The 13,058-nt window shown below is 45.9% G+C and overlaps 1 protein-coding gene across 1 annotated transcript in view; it reads left to right on the forward strand.

Annotated features, from left to right (window-relative positions):
• LOC311230655 (unconventional myosin-IXAb-like) overlaps positions 1-13,058 on the forward strand; it is a 326,861-nt gene that overhangs the window by 217,491 nt on the left and 96,312 nt on the right. The window contains exon 9 of the mRNA XM_084317004.1: positions 4,007-4,096. Within this exon, the coding sequence (XP_084173130.1) occupies positions 4,007-4,096 (90 nt within the window). The remainder of the gene's footprint in view (positions 1-4,006; positions 4,097-13,058) is intronic.

Here is a 13,058-nt window from a genome sequence, read left to right on the forward strand (position 1 = left end):
AAAACTCGGATCCGGGATTCGGCTCCCATCCGTCGGGCAACAACTGTGGGTTTTCAGCCTCTCTCTCTGGAGCTTAACGGAGTTTGCGCATGCGCGCGCTCGGCCAATCAGAGAGGGGTCTGCAGAAATGGCCTCAACCAATCAGAGAGGGGTCTGCAGAAATGCGGCTACGAAATGTAGAGACACCACCCAGCCCCACTGAGAACACTGGTTTCAGAAATTAGAACAAATAAAGCTAATGTTGGTATTAAAATGATTTCCTTCTACAAAACATGTTTCTCATTCATTGTCTATGACCCTGGGTATCGTATCAGAGAATTTCCGTAATACTAAATGCCAAGAGCTGTGTGTAACATGCCATAAATCAAAGCAATGTAATGGAGAAAAGTTGATTATAGATAATTTTTGTCCAATTACCCCAAACTGATGGTCCAAGTCTATACTGTTCAGTAAAAGCAATTTATCCGATTCATAGTTAGGAGTCGGTACTATCGGCAGTGAAAAAGTGACATTGGTGCGTCCCTAATTAATTCCAAGCGACTAGCATACAGGCAATATAGAGGCTCACGACAAATCAGGGGATTAAGGGATTAGCAGGGAGTGTGAAATTTAAGTGTGATCGTGCCCCCCTCCCCCAGCCCGCCGTTCCATCAGGCCATTACAAAGGAGGCGGCTGACAAAAATAGAGCCATAATGGCATTGACTGTGAGATCAACACCCTTGCTGTTACACATAGTCTCTTAACAGCATACTGTATGCATGCAGAAAGACTCGGATGTGCATTCTTCTGTGGATGCACACACAAAAACACACACACAGACTATCCTGCTCCCAGCAGCTGTTCAACCCACTCCCATAATCCCTGTGGATGTCTGAGATGTTTGCAGTGACATCTGCCTCTCTCAGCATGTTCCCGTCTGCCAATGGTCTGTCCAGGGCCATGGCTGGTGTGTGTGCATGGAATAGTATGTGTGTATATAATGTATATACAGTACATTTTACATTTTGTCATTTAGCTGACGCTTTTATCCAAAGCGACTTACAAGTTTTGTACAACAAGTCCGTTTTGTACAACAAGTCATAGTTGAGTAGTTGAGTGTGTGCGCACGGTCTGTCCTCCAAGACCTGCTAATCTTGGCTAGCGCTACGCTAGTTATAAGACCTGCTAAACTTGGCTAGCGCTACGCTAGTTATAAGACCTGCTAAACTTGGGTAGCGCTACGCTAGTTAGAAGACCTGCTAATCTTGGGTAGCGCTACGCTAGTTAGAAGACCTGCTAATCTTGGCTAGCGCTACGCTAGTTAGAAGACCTGCTAATCTTGGGTAGCGCTACGCTAGTTAGAAGACCTGCTAATCTTGGCTAGCGCTACGCTAGTTAGAAGACCTGCTAATCTTGGGTAGCGCTACGCTAGTTAGAAGACCTGCTAATCTTGGCTAGCGCTACGCTAGTTAGAAGACCTGCTAATCTTGGGTAGCGCTACGCTAGTTAGAAGACCTGCTAATGTTGGCTAGCGCTATGCTAGTTAGAAGACCTGCTAATCTTGGGTAGCGCTACGCTAGTTAGAAGACCTGCTAATCTTGGGTAGCGCTACGCTAGTTAGTAGCAGCTATTTATTTCGAGTTATTATGATCATCGGTTTAGCGGAACAAATGTCTCCCGTTTCTTGTTATCGAGATGACACACAGTAGGTATATCTTGTGCAAACTAAGTACATGCCATTCAAGATTAAACTACAGAAAAGAGCTATTAGAATAATAAACAAAGCTAGTTACCTTGAATCGACAAATTCATTATTCATAAAGTCCTGCACATGAAAATGTGTAGATATGGTGTACATAAAACCTTGGAAATAATTTTTCGTGCTAAGAGTAAAAGCCTACCAGTTTGTATTCAATGTCTCTTTCAACCAAGAGAAGGAAAGTATAATTTAAGAGGGTTGTGTATTCTTAAAACATGTAAAAAGGTAAGAACTCATGTAAAAGCTAGATGTATTTCAATTTTGGGAGTTAAATTATGGAATAGCCTTAGTGACGGGTTGAAGTTGTGTACTTCTCAGGGGAGATTTAAAAAAGCCTTAAAGGATAAAATTATTCAGGAGTACAGTTTTGAGTAAAACATCAAACATAACATTTTTTTCTTTTAAAAAATACAATTATATCTTGCAGCATATTTTAAGTTTTTCTTTCTTATATTAAAATATATTTCGTTTTTAAGAATTTTTAAAGGATAAGCACGTGCTTCAGCCTATTCCTTTTTTTCGGTCGTTGATTTTGGATTTTGTGTGTGAGCTTGCCTTATTATGTACATTTGTTTAATTAAAAAAAAAAAATTGCAAGTCCACACAGGTGTTTTTGATTTGTCTGTAAATAAGACCGTAAAATAAAAAACTTCATTCAAGATGACCATAGTGAAGGCCACTGACCTTAACACATTGAGTGCCACGCCCCTTTGACCATATATGGGCTAGAGTGCCAATAAGGAAGTCAATGGGAGGTCGGGGAAATTTGCGAAGGCTTAAACTATATCTTAAATTATGGCTATGGGTCTAAAACACCCCTCGCTTATCAATGACTTGCTTGCAGTCAACATGTACGAAACTGATTGTTTTTTCATTGGTACATTTCCGTTTTATACCGTTTTGAATACGAGTATAGTTTTGGAGAGTTCTAGTAATTCCAGAGAAATTCTGCGATAATAGCTCTTTAGTGGAATACACAAAACACGTTGTAATTTTTCGGCTCATTTATGAATCGTTTTCAAATAAACGCTAGATTATCGATAGTATATGTGTACTTATGCACGCTAGAGAAGTAAAAAAGACATTTGCTATATCTACACAAATATTTCCACCTCTATTTTAGGTTAGTGTGGGATGTGAAAATTATTAGGTGAAAATTATTAAATTAAGTACTGGCTTTGCAGCTTAGCCACCAAGTGACGACCTGGCTATCAACACTGACATTCAGGCTTTACCCCCCTCAGCTCTTCAATATCGAACAGGTTCAATTACTTCTTGAAAAGTATGAACTGGGAGAGAGAATGAAATGGATCACTAGGAGCTACTTTTACTTTTCAATCGACGTGTTTATTGTGTTTAACCATATTTTCCAACGCACAAAACAAACTGCCAGTACAGACGTTAGATGAATACAGTGGAAGCATTATCATTTTATGCAGATTTTTTTGTCATTGCTTTTTATACCAAGGATGGTATCCGCGGCAACAAGCATCATCGGGTCACCCGGCAAAGTAGATTCTCAAATGTCCTATCTATTCATTAAATATTATATTATTATTAATATTCTAAATATCACTCTTCACATTGTTCTAAATATCACTCTTCACATTGTTCTAAATATCACTCTTCACATTGTTCTAAATATCACTCTTCACATTGTTCTAAATATCACTCTTCACATTGTTCTACATATCACTCTTCACATTGTTCTAAATATCACTCTTCACATTGTTCTAAATATCACTCTTCACATTGTTCTAAATATCACTCTTCACATTGTTCTAAATATCACTCTTCACATTGTTCTAAATATCACTCTTCACATTGTTCTAAATATCACTCTTCACATTGTTCTACATATCACTCTTCACATTGTTCTAAATATCACTCTTCACATTGTTCTAAATATCACTCTTCACATTGTTCTAAATATCACTCTTCACATTGTTCTAAATATCACTCTTCACATTGTTCTAAATATCACTCTTCACATTGTTCTAAATATCACTCTTCACAGGAGGTAGAGCGCTCGTCTGGTAATCAGAAGGTTCCTCTCGGCTCCTCCTGGCTGCCTGTCAAAGTGTCCACTTAACCCCTAACTGCTCCCGATGAGCAGGTTGGCACCTTGCGTGGTTGCCTCCGCTGTCGGTGTGTGAATGTGTGAGTGAATGGGTCAAATGTGAGGAAGAAATCTTAAAGCATTTTGGATAAAAGCTGTCGTATAAATGCAGTCCATTTACCATCTACCTTGTGTGCCTTTATGCCAGGTGAAAGAGGAGATGCTGTTCGAAGCGCTGACCACCAGGAAGACTGTGACGGTCGGAGAGAGGCTGATCGTGCCCTACAAGCTGGCCGAGGTGAGCATGGGAACCCAGGTTTTGGTTACCACAGCAACCAGATACAAACACAACATCAAAGCATGGCCCCGCCCCTCGTGCCAGACCACACAGATCTGCTAAACCTACTACTTGACTCTCTCAGACGGACGACTTAACCCCCCTGTGACCCCCCCCCCCCCAGTTCTTTCATCCTGACCCCAATATTTATACACTCAGAACGAGATGCAGAGCATGGGTTAATGGGGATGTTTTTCAATTAATTCTCCTTGTTTGGATGAATCGTGTTTTCTTTAGTGCTGTCAGGCGATTAAAAAAATTCATCTAATTAATTACAGGATTTGTAATTAATTAATCTAATTACTCGCATTTTAATCGCATAACCATTTTAGGCCTGATATTCTATATTCTATAATCATATTTCAAATTGCATGTGTCCGGATGGCAGAATTCAGTACTGCATTCTTTCATTTATTTGCATTCATCTAAAAATGTTTGGACCTTATGGTGTTCTTGTTCTGTTCTTGACTTATTGTTATGTTTTCTTCTTGACTTGTCTAAAGAAGACCTGGACGGCCCATGGGGACATTAACGTGTGTTGTCGGGCCTTATAAATAAATTTGATTTGATTTGATTTGATCTGTATCTACAAAACCTTCTGTTTAATCATCTTCCCTTTATTCCTTTGCTTAGATTTTTCAGGTCTGGTCAATTTGAGCATGGTGTTATTCACAGTCAAAGATAAAACATTTTTTATTGATATTCTCATTTGGTTCATTACAATTTACTCAAGCCTAGTAACAGACACAGTATTTCTGACACTGGGAATACATTCCCTGAGATCCATAGATGTCCCTAGAATCCGATACCAAGAACATGCAAATGGACCATATTAAAAAAAAGTCTGTAAATGTGTATTATTAATTTTGAGTTAATTTTCATAACGTGATAATTTGCTGTATAATTAATTAATCTAATTAATGCGATAAACTGACAGCCCTCGTTTTCTTATGTTCTCCCACTGGCGCCCGGTATTTAGACTAGGTCCTCAGAATGAATGGAGGTGAATGAGGAGCCTGGGAGGAATAGTTGTGTTGACAGTGAACGACAGGGACAGCAGTGGTCGCTAGCTTACTGGTAGATACACTCAGATAGAGGTAAGACTTTGACAAGGATTTGGGGGAAGTATCCCAGGTGTTTGTGGTCAGGTGGGGGTGAGAGACGGGGTGGGTGGTTTGAGCGCCTCCCAGTAGGCCTGTAGGAGGAAGAAGGTAAAGCACAAGCTTTGCATAAGCAACCGAGAGGGGAGTTGATTCTGGAGGGGGGGGGGGGGGGGGGGGGGGGCGTGTCAGGATTGTTTGTTGTATTGCTACAGCCACCCCATTAATTCTAAAGGGCTTTTGGTGGGGGTCCCTTCCTCTGCGACTTCCTGTTTCCTGCCAAGACACACTACTGTAAGAGTTAACCCTTTCTGCATCAAGTCACGTATACAGGCCCTGTAGGCTACTGTACTTTAAATGAAAAATTTAAATAAAAAAGTGTTTATGAAATTTAACATGGGAGACGCTTCAGTTGACCTAGATACAGCAGTGTTGGCAGTGCGCTGGCTTTGGAGAATTGGCTTCTGTTTATCTCTTTGCCTCCACTGCTGCCTTTGATGGTCCTCTGGAGCGCTGTAATCCAATGCAGCTCTATCTCTCTCCCTTTATCTCGCTCTCTCCTCTCCTCTATCTCGCTCTCTCCTCTCTCTCCTCTATCTCGCGCTCTCTCCTCTCTCCTCTACAGTATCTCTCTCTCTCTCTCTCTCTCTCTCTCTCTCTCTCCTCTATCCTCTATCTTGCATCTCGCATCTCGCTCTCTCCTCTCTCCTTCCCCCTTCTCCCTATGGCTGCTTGGGCCTTTTGTCTTTTGGAAGGAAATCCTACTGGCTCCACTCTGCTCCAACCCTGCCACAACACACACACACACACACACACACTCACTCACCTCACTCGCTCGCTCGCTCACTCACTCACTCACTCACTCACTCACTCACTCACTCACTCACTCACTCACTCGCTCGCTCGCACACACACACACACACACACACACACTCACTCACTCACTCACTCACTCACTCACTCACTCACTCACTCACTCACTCACTCACTCACTCACTCACTCACTCACTCACTCACTCGCACACACACTCTCTCGGTTTGTGTCTCTCTCTCTCGCACACACACTCTCTCTCTCTCTCGGTTTGTGTCTCTCTCTCACACTCGCACACACACTCTCTCTCTCGGTTTGTGTCTCTCTCTCACACTCGCACACACACACTCTCTCTCTCTCTCGGTTTGTGTCTCTCTCTCACACTCGCACACACACACTCTCTCTCTCTCGGTTTGTGTCTCTCTCTCACACTCGCACACACACACTCTCTCTCTCTCTCGGTTTGTGTCTCTCTCTCACACTCGCACACACACTCGCTCACTCACTCATAATCAGTCTTTCTCTCTCCCTCCCGCCTTCCCCCATTCTCCTCCAAAGACAGAAGGCAGGCATATAATAGAGACTCAGACAATGTGCTCTGAAACCTAATCCTGTAGGAAGGCTGAGGCTGCGATAAACCCTGTCCTGTGGCTCTGTTCTGCTATAGAAGATACACCAACCTCCCCTAACCCTGTCCTGTGGCTCTGTTCTGCTACAGAAGATACACCAACCTCCCCTAACCCTGTCCGGTGGCTCTGTTCTGCTACAGAAGATACACCAACCTCCCCTAACCCTGTCCGGTGGCTCTGTTCTGCTACAGAAGATACACCAACCTCCCCTAACCCTGTCCGGTGGCTCTGTTCTGCTACAGAAGATACACCAACCTCCCCTAACCCTGTCCGGTGGCTCTGTTCTGCTATAGAAGATACACCAACCTCCCCTAACCCTGTCCTGTGGCTCTGTTCTGCTATAGAAGATACACCAACCTCCCCTAACCCTGTCCTGTGGCTCTGTTCTGCTATAGAAGATACACCAACCTCCCCTAACCCTGTCCTGTGGCTCTGTTCTGCTATAGAAGATACACCAACCTCCCCTAACCCTGTCCTGTGGCCCTGTTCTGCTATAGAAGATACACCAACCTCCCCTAACCCTGTCCGGTGGCTCTGTTCTGCTACAGAAGATACACCAACCTCCCCTAACCCTGTCCTGTGGCCCTGTTCTGCTATAGAAGATACACCCACCTCCCCTAACCCTGTCCGGTGGCTCTGTTCTGCTATAGAAGATACACCAACCTCCCCTAACCCTGTCCGGTGGCTCTGTTCTGCTATAGAAGATACACCAACCTCCCCTAACCCTGTCCGGTGGCTCTGTTCTGCTATAGAAGATACACCAACCTCCCCTAACCCTGTCCGGTGGCTCTGTTCTGCTATAGAAGATACACCAACCTCCCCTAACCCTGTCCGGTGGCTCTGTTCTGCTATAGAAGATACACCAACCTCCCCTAACCCTGTCCTGTGGCTCTGTTCTGCTATAGAAGATACACCAACCTCCCCTAACCCTGTCCTGTGGCTCTGTTCTGCTATAGAAGATACACCAACCTCCCCTAACCCTGTCCTGTGGCTCTGTTCTGCTATAGAAGATACACCAACCTCCCCTAACCCTGTCCGGTGGCTCTGTTCTGCTACAGAAGATACACCAACCTCCCCTAACCCTGTCCGGTGGCTCTGTTCTGCTACAGAAGATACACCAACCTCCCCTAACCCTGTCCGGTGGCTCTGTTCTGCTACAGAAGATACACCAACCTCCCCTAACCCTGTCCTGTGGCTCTGTTCTGCTATAGAAGATACACCAACCTCCCCTAACCCTGTCCTGTGGCTCTGTTCTGCTATAGAAGATACACCAACCTCCCCTAACCCTGTCCTGTGGCTCTGTTCTGCTATAGAAGATACACCAACCTCCCCTAACCCTGTCCTGTGGCTCTGTTCTGCTATAGAAGATACACCAACCTCCCCTAACCCTCTCCTGTGGCTCTGTTCTGCTATAGAAGATACACCAACCTCCCCTAACCCTGTCCTGTGGCTCTGTTCTGCTATAGAAGATACACCAACCTCCCCTAACCCTCTCCTGTGGCCCTGTTCTGCTATAGAAGATACACCAACCTCCCCTAACCCTGTCCGGTGGCTCTGTTCTGCTATAGAAGATACACCCGTGACCCCACCACTACCCAGTGATGTGAAAGTCCCCGTTTGACAGCAACAGACGGATAGACGGTTAACCACCACCACCACATGGAGGTCCCTGTGTGTCACAACCATGACACGCACTGTCGGAGGGGGGCGAGTGAAAGAGGGGAGTGTATGGATGGAGAGAAAAAAGAGCGAGAAAGTGAATGTCAATTGAACGAGGCTGAGTCCTACCACATCAATTCTTCATGTGCTGTCGCGTTAGAGTGCGTCGGTCCCGACCATAACATGAGCCAGCAGGCGTGGAAGGTCCCGACCATAACATGAGCCAGCAGGCGTGGAAGGTCCCGACCATAACATGAGCCAGCAGGCGTGGAAGGTCCCGACCATAACATGAGCCAGCAGGCGTGGAAGGTCCCGACCATAACATGAGCCAGCAGGCGTGGAAGGTCCCGACCATAACATGAGCCAGCAGGCGTGGAAGGTCCCGACCATAACATGAGCCAGCAGGCATGGAAGGTCCCGACCATAACATGAGCCAGCAGGCGTGGAAGGTCCCGACCATAACATGAGCCAGCAGGCGTGGAAGGTCCCGACCATAACATGAGCCAGCAGGCGTGGAAGGTCCCGACCATAACATGAGCCAGCAGGCGTGGAAGGTCCCGACCATAACATGAGCCAGCAGGCGTGGAAGGTCCCGACCATAACATGAGCCAGCAGGCGTGGAAGGTCCTGACCATAACATGAGCCAGCAGGCGTGGAAGGTCCCGACCATAACATGAGCCAGCAGGTGTGGAAGGTCCCGACCATAACATGAGCCAGCAGGCGTGGAAGGTCCCGACCATAACATGAGCCAGCAGGCGTGGAAGTCAGGGATTAGCTGCAGCACGCTGCCTCTTCCGTCGCCCAGGTCCCCGGCGACTCATATCAGGTCCCATATTAGAGGGACGCCGTACCCTATAGCGCTTGTGAGGAGGGGCCCCTGGGTGGAATGCATGACTTTCTGCCGTCCTGTAAAATGTCTGTTTTCATGCAAGGGAAGCGTGTGAAACGCAAGGAGCAGGCAGGTGCTGTTAGGAAACGTCATCAACCTGTAGACTTTTTTCCTCTTCTAAGGATCTTGTGGTGAGACGGGATATAGCCCACGTGGTGTAGTCTAGTCTATGGTTCTAAGCTCTCCACAGTGTGTTGGACTAACTAACATTTGTAAGCTTAATTTAGCTTAATACACGTGTCTGTGCACGAGTGCATGTGCGTGCATGCGTTTCTTGATGGGCCTCCTGATGATCTGAATCTACCACTTCCTGTTTCAAAGTGAGACGTTGGTGGTGGTGGTGGTGGAGGGAGGGAGGGGGGGGGGGGGCAGGGTAGTTAGCCATTCACTCATCTCTTTAACATGAATCTAAAATGGTGCTGTTCTATATGAAAGCACTTTCAATAGTATCACAATGTGTGAGAATAGGTTGTAGACATGAATGTGTTGCCCTGCATGTGTAAACCGAACACAAACACAGAGACAGATCTGTAACACGGCTCACAGATACAGAGTACTACACACACCGCACAGAGAGGAGGCTAGTGTGACACATGGTGTGTTTTACAGCCATGTGGTTAGAGAAAGAGAGGGAGAGACCCCAGCCAAGGTCTGCTTTAAAAGCTGTTGGCCATAACAGTTTACAAAACTCTCCGATAAAGTCCCTGTAATTAGCCTCTTGGGTGGCCCGCCCCTTATCTGGATATAATGTTGTGAACTTGGAGACAATAGATGGTTCAACGAACGTCCTCGTCACATCTGCAGATCCCTGGAGTTTCCTCCCCGACGGTTTCAACCGTGATCCTTTTGGAAGATTTGCATTATTCATAACAGACTTGCATAATAAGCCTCAGGAGCAAGAGCAACGCAAGGCCCAGCCACTAAAAATACACCTATCAATAATGCAAGCGAGAAGAGGAGGCTTTTTGATTTTCTTCATCACTTTTTGCTACATGTGTGACCTCACTTGTCATGGTGTTAAATGTTTTCAATAGCCCCTTCAATCTTTTGTTTTTGACTGATGTGTGGGTTGGAGTTTAATATCTTATTACACTGTGGATTTCTCCAGACCTCTCTTGGCAGAGTCTGAGGTGTGGGCGGCAGAGTCTGAGGTGTGGGCAGCAGAGAGGTGTGGGCAGCAGTAGCAACCCCTCACCTACCCCACTCAACTCTGACCCAAACATCAGACTAAAACAAAAATTGTAAACAAAGAGCGGTACCAAGCAAGGCTCTTTTGCCTAGAGGTCGCTGTTTGATGGCATTACAGATGCTACCTTAAGTGTTTGAATGTGATGACAATGGAATATGGTGATTTAAACACCACCCAAATGAAGAATTCCAATATGTTATTTACATGACCACAGAACGTTCGATCAACATTTTTGAACATGAGCTACTCTCTCGCCAAACTAAAGCCAGAAACCAGAGAAGTAAGACTTACATTTGTGATGTCATCAACTCGAAGAGTTTTTTTATACCCAAATCTTCTTTCGTGTAACGTCAGAGGTCCAACTCCGTATCTTGTAGCCATGCCCTTAACTCTGGTCCCACATCAAAGAGGCTGGCTTCCGAGGGTGGTTTGTATAGGGGGCAGATGGTCAGGATGTGGTCAACAGTCTGCTCAGGGTCTCCACACTCACATGCAGCGCTGTCTGCCAGGCCCCACTTCTTTAATGATGCTTTAAAGCGACCAACCCCAGATCTTAAACGGTTCAGCAGAACCCATTGCCGGCGTGGAAGATCGTCTCCTGTGGCGCCATCTCCTGGATCCCAGATGTGGTGGTGGATACGGGTTGGCCCAGCACTCTCCCACTCTCTCTTCCAGGCTGCCGCCAGCCATCCATTTCTGGATAGGTCCTCAGTGGTGGAACGGAGCATCTCTTGTGCCACCTTGTTGTAGGGGTGGCGGGACTTGAGTCTGCTCATAGGTGCTGTTGTTGTTGTGGTGTTGTGTAGGATGTGCCAGTCATGCTTCACTGCCTTCCTTGCTAGGGCGAGAGTGGCAGCCTCTCGTAGTAGGCCAGCTGGTGCGATTCCTGCAAGGACTGGCAGCAGGAAGACGGGTGTAGCCTTCAGGCATCCAGTGATGATCCGGAGGGCGTTGTTAGTAGCCGCATCAACTTTTTTAACGTGCGGGCTTCTGCTCCAGACTGGGGCACAGTACTCTGCTGCCGAGAAGACCAGGGCTTGGGTGGATATCCGAAGGGTCTTGGCAGTGGCTCCCCAGGTTGTACCTGCGAGGCGTCGGATCAGCGCAACCCTTGATGTTGTCTTTGCCCTGACATCTTCGAGGTGTTGTTTGAAGGACAGTGTCCGATCCAGACGCACGCCAAGGTATTTAGGGGCTTGCTGGGACTCCAGACGCTTGTGGTCAGCATATACCTCCAGTTCCCTCTTGGCATCTCTGTTGCAGAGATGGTATGCTGCTGAAACGGTCTTGCTGGTGCTGAGCTGTAGGCGCCACTTTTGTAGATAGGCTACTAGGATGTCCATGTCTTGGTTAAGACCGTCCTCCAGTGCCTTCCATGTGGGTCTTCTCAGCATGATGGCAAGATCGTCCGCATAGCCGTACTATCTGGATGCTGTGACTGGGAGATCATAGATGTAAATATTAAACAGCATCGGAGAAAGGACTGACCCCTGTGGGACATTGTTCCTCAGTCTTCTGAGCCTGCTGCGCTGGCCATCGCTGGTGTGTAGGACAAAACTGCAGTTAGACAACATCTCCATGATAAAATTCAGCACTTTTGAATTTGGCATGGCATTGGTTTTCGTTCACTAAGCCCTTTCACACAGGAGAAAAAAGCTGGTTTATTGTCGGCTTCATGTTCTGTGTCAAAGGGTCAGACCAGCCTTTTGTTGACCACCAAAATGCAACCTTCCGACGCAGTCATGAAGCCGGTAATAATGCCAGCTCTGTGTGAAAGGTGCAAAGAAGAAGCTGTCTTTTTTATAATACAGTACAGTATGTAGCAATGATGGAATGCTTTATTTCAAGGAGATAATCTTATACCTGCTAACAGTCCTTTTTTTTGGGGAGTTTCTTTAGTTTTTTAACCCGTTCTCCCGCTGTGTTCCCTTTTGGTCATTGACGCATTCCACAATAAGCTTTCTCTGATCGAATTAACACCATTGCACAACCTGTCCCTCCCTGTCTGTGGTTTTACAGATCATCTAGTAGCTTGTTTGGCTATTCAGCTGTCCTATTCGCCCTACACTGTTAGCTGCCAAAGTAGATAGTATGTTGTCCTGTAGACTCCATTTGAACACACATACAGTATGTTGGCTTACCAGGCCTTTCATCAAGTGGAGAGCATAGTCTCACGATGGCTTGTTGAGGTGTTATAAAGGCCCTGCTTGGCAGTGTTGGGGCTGGATGGATCAAAAACAGCTCTCGGTGTTCTAGAATTGAACACCTCTGCCGGGCTGTACTGGGCATGAACAATAGCCCCCTACAACCCGCCCAGCCACTCCCTTCACTTGAATAGCATACAGTATAACAGCTATTTTCACAAGTCATTTAGCACATTTAGTAAGTGCTAAATGACTTGTGAAAATAGCTGTCATACTGTATAGAATAGAATAGATATTATTGTCATTATACTTCATACAATGAAATAAAGGACTCACAACTTAAAGATGACTAACAAAGTCCAATATGTACTCCATCATTAAATCCGATCGATCAATTGCTGTTGAAATCCGAAAGTTTCTCGCTGCGCCGAGCGTCTGGGTGTCCATCATGAGAATAACAATAACAAAGGCCATGTGCGTTATTTATGGGCGTCGCTCGAAA

Source organism: Notolepis coatsorum (genome assembly GCF_963971535.1).
Source record: "Notolepis coatsorum genome assembly, chromosome: 6".
NCBI classification, from domain to species: Eukaryota; Metazoa; Chordata; class Actinopteri; order Aulopiformes; family Paralepididae; genus Notolepis; species Notolepis coatsorum.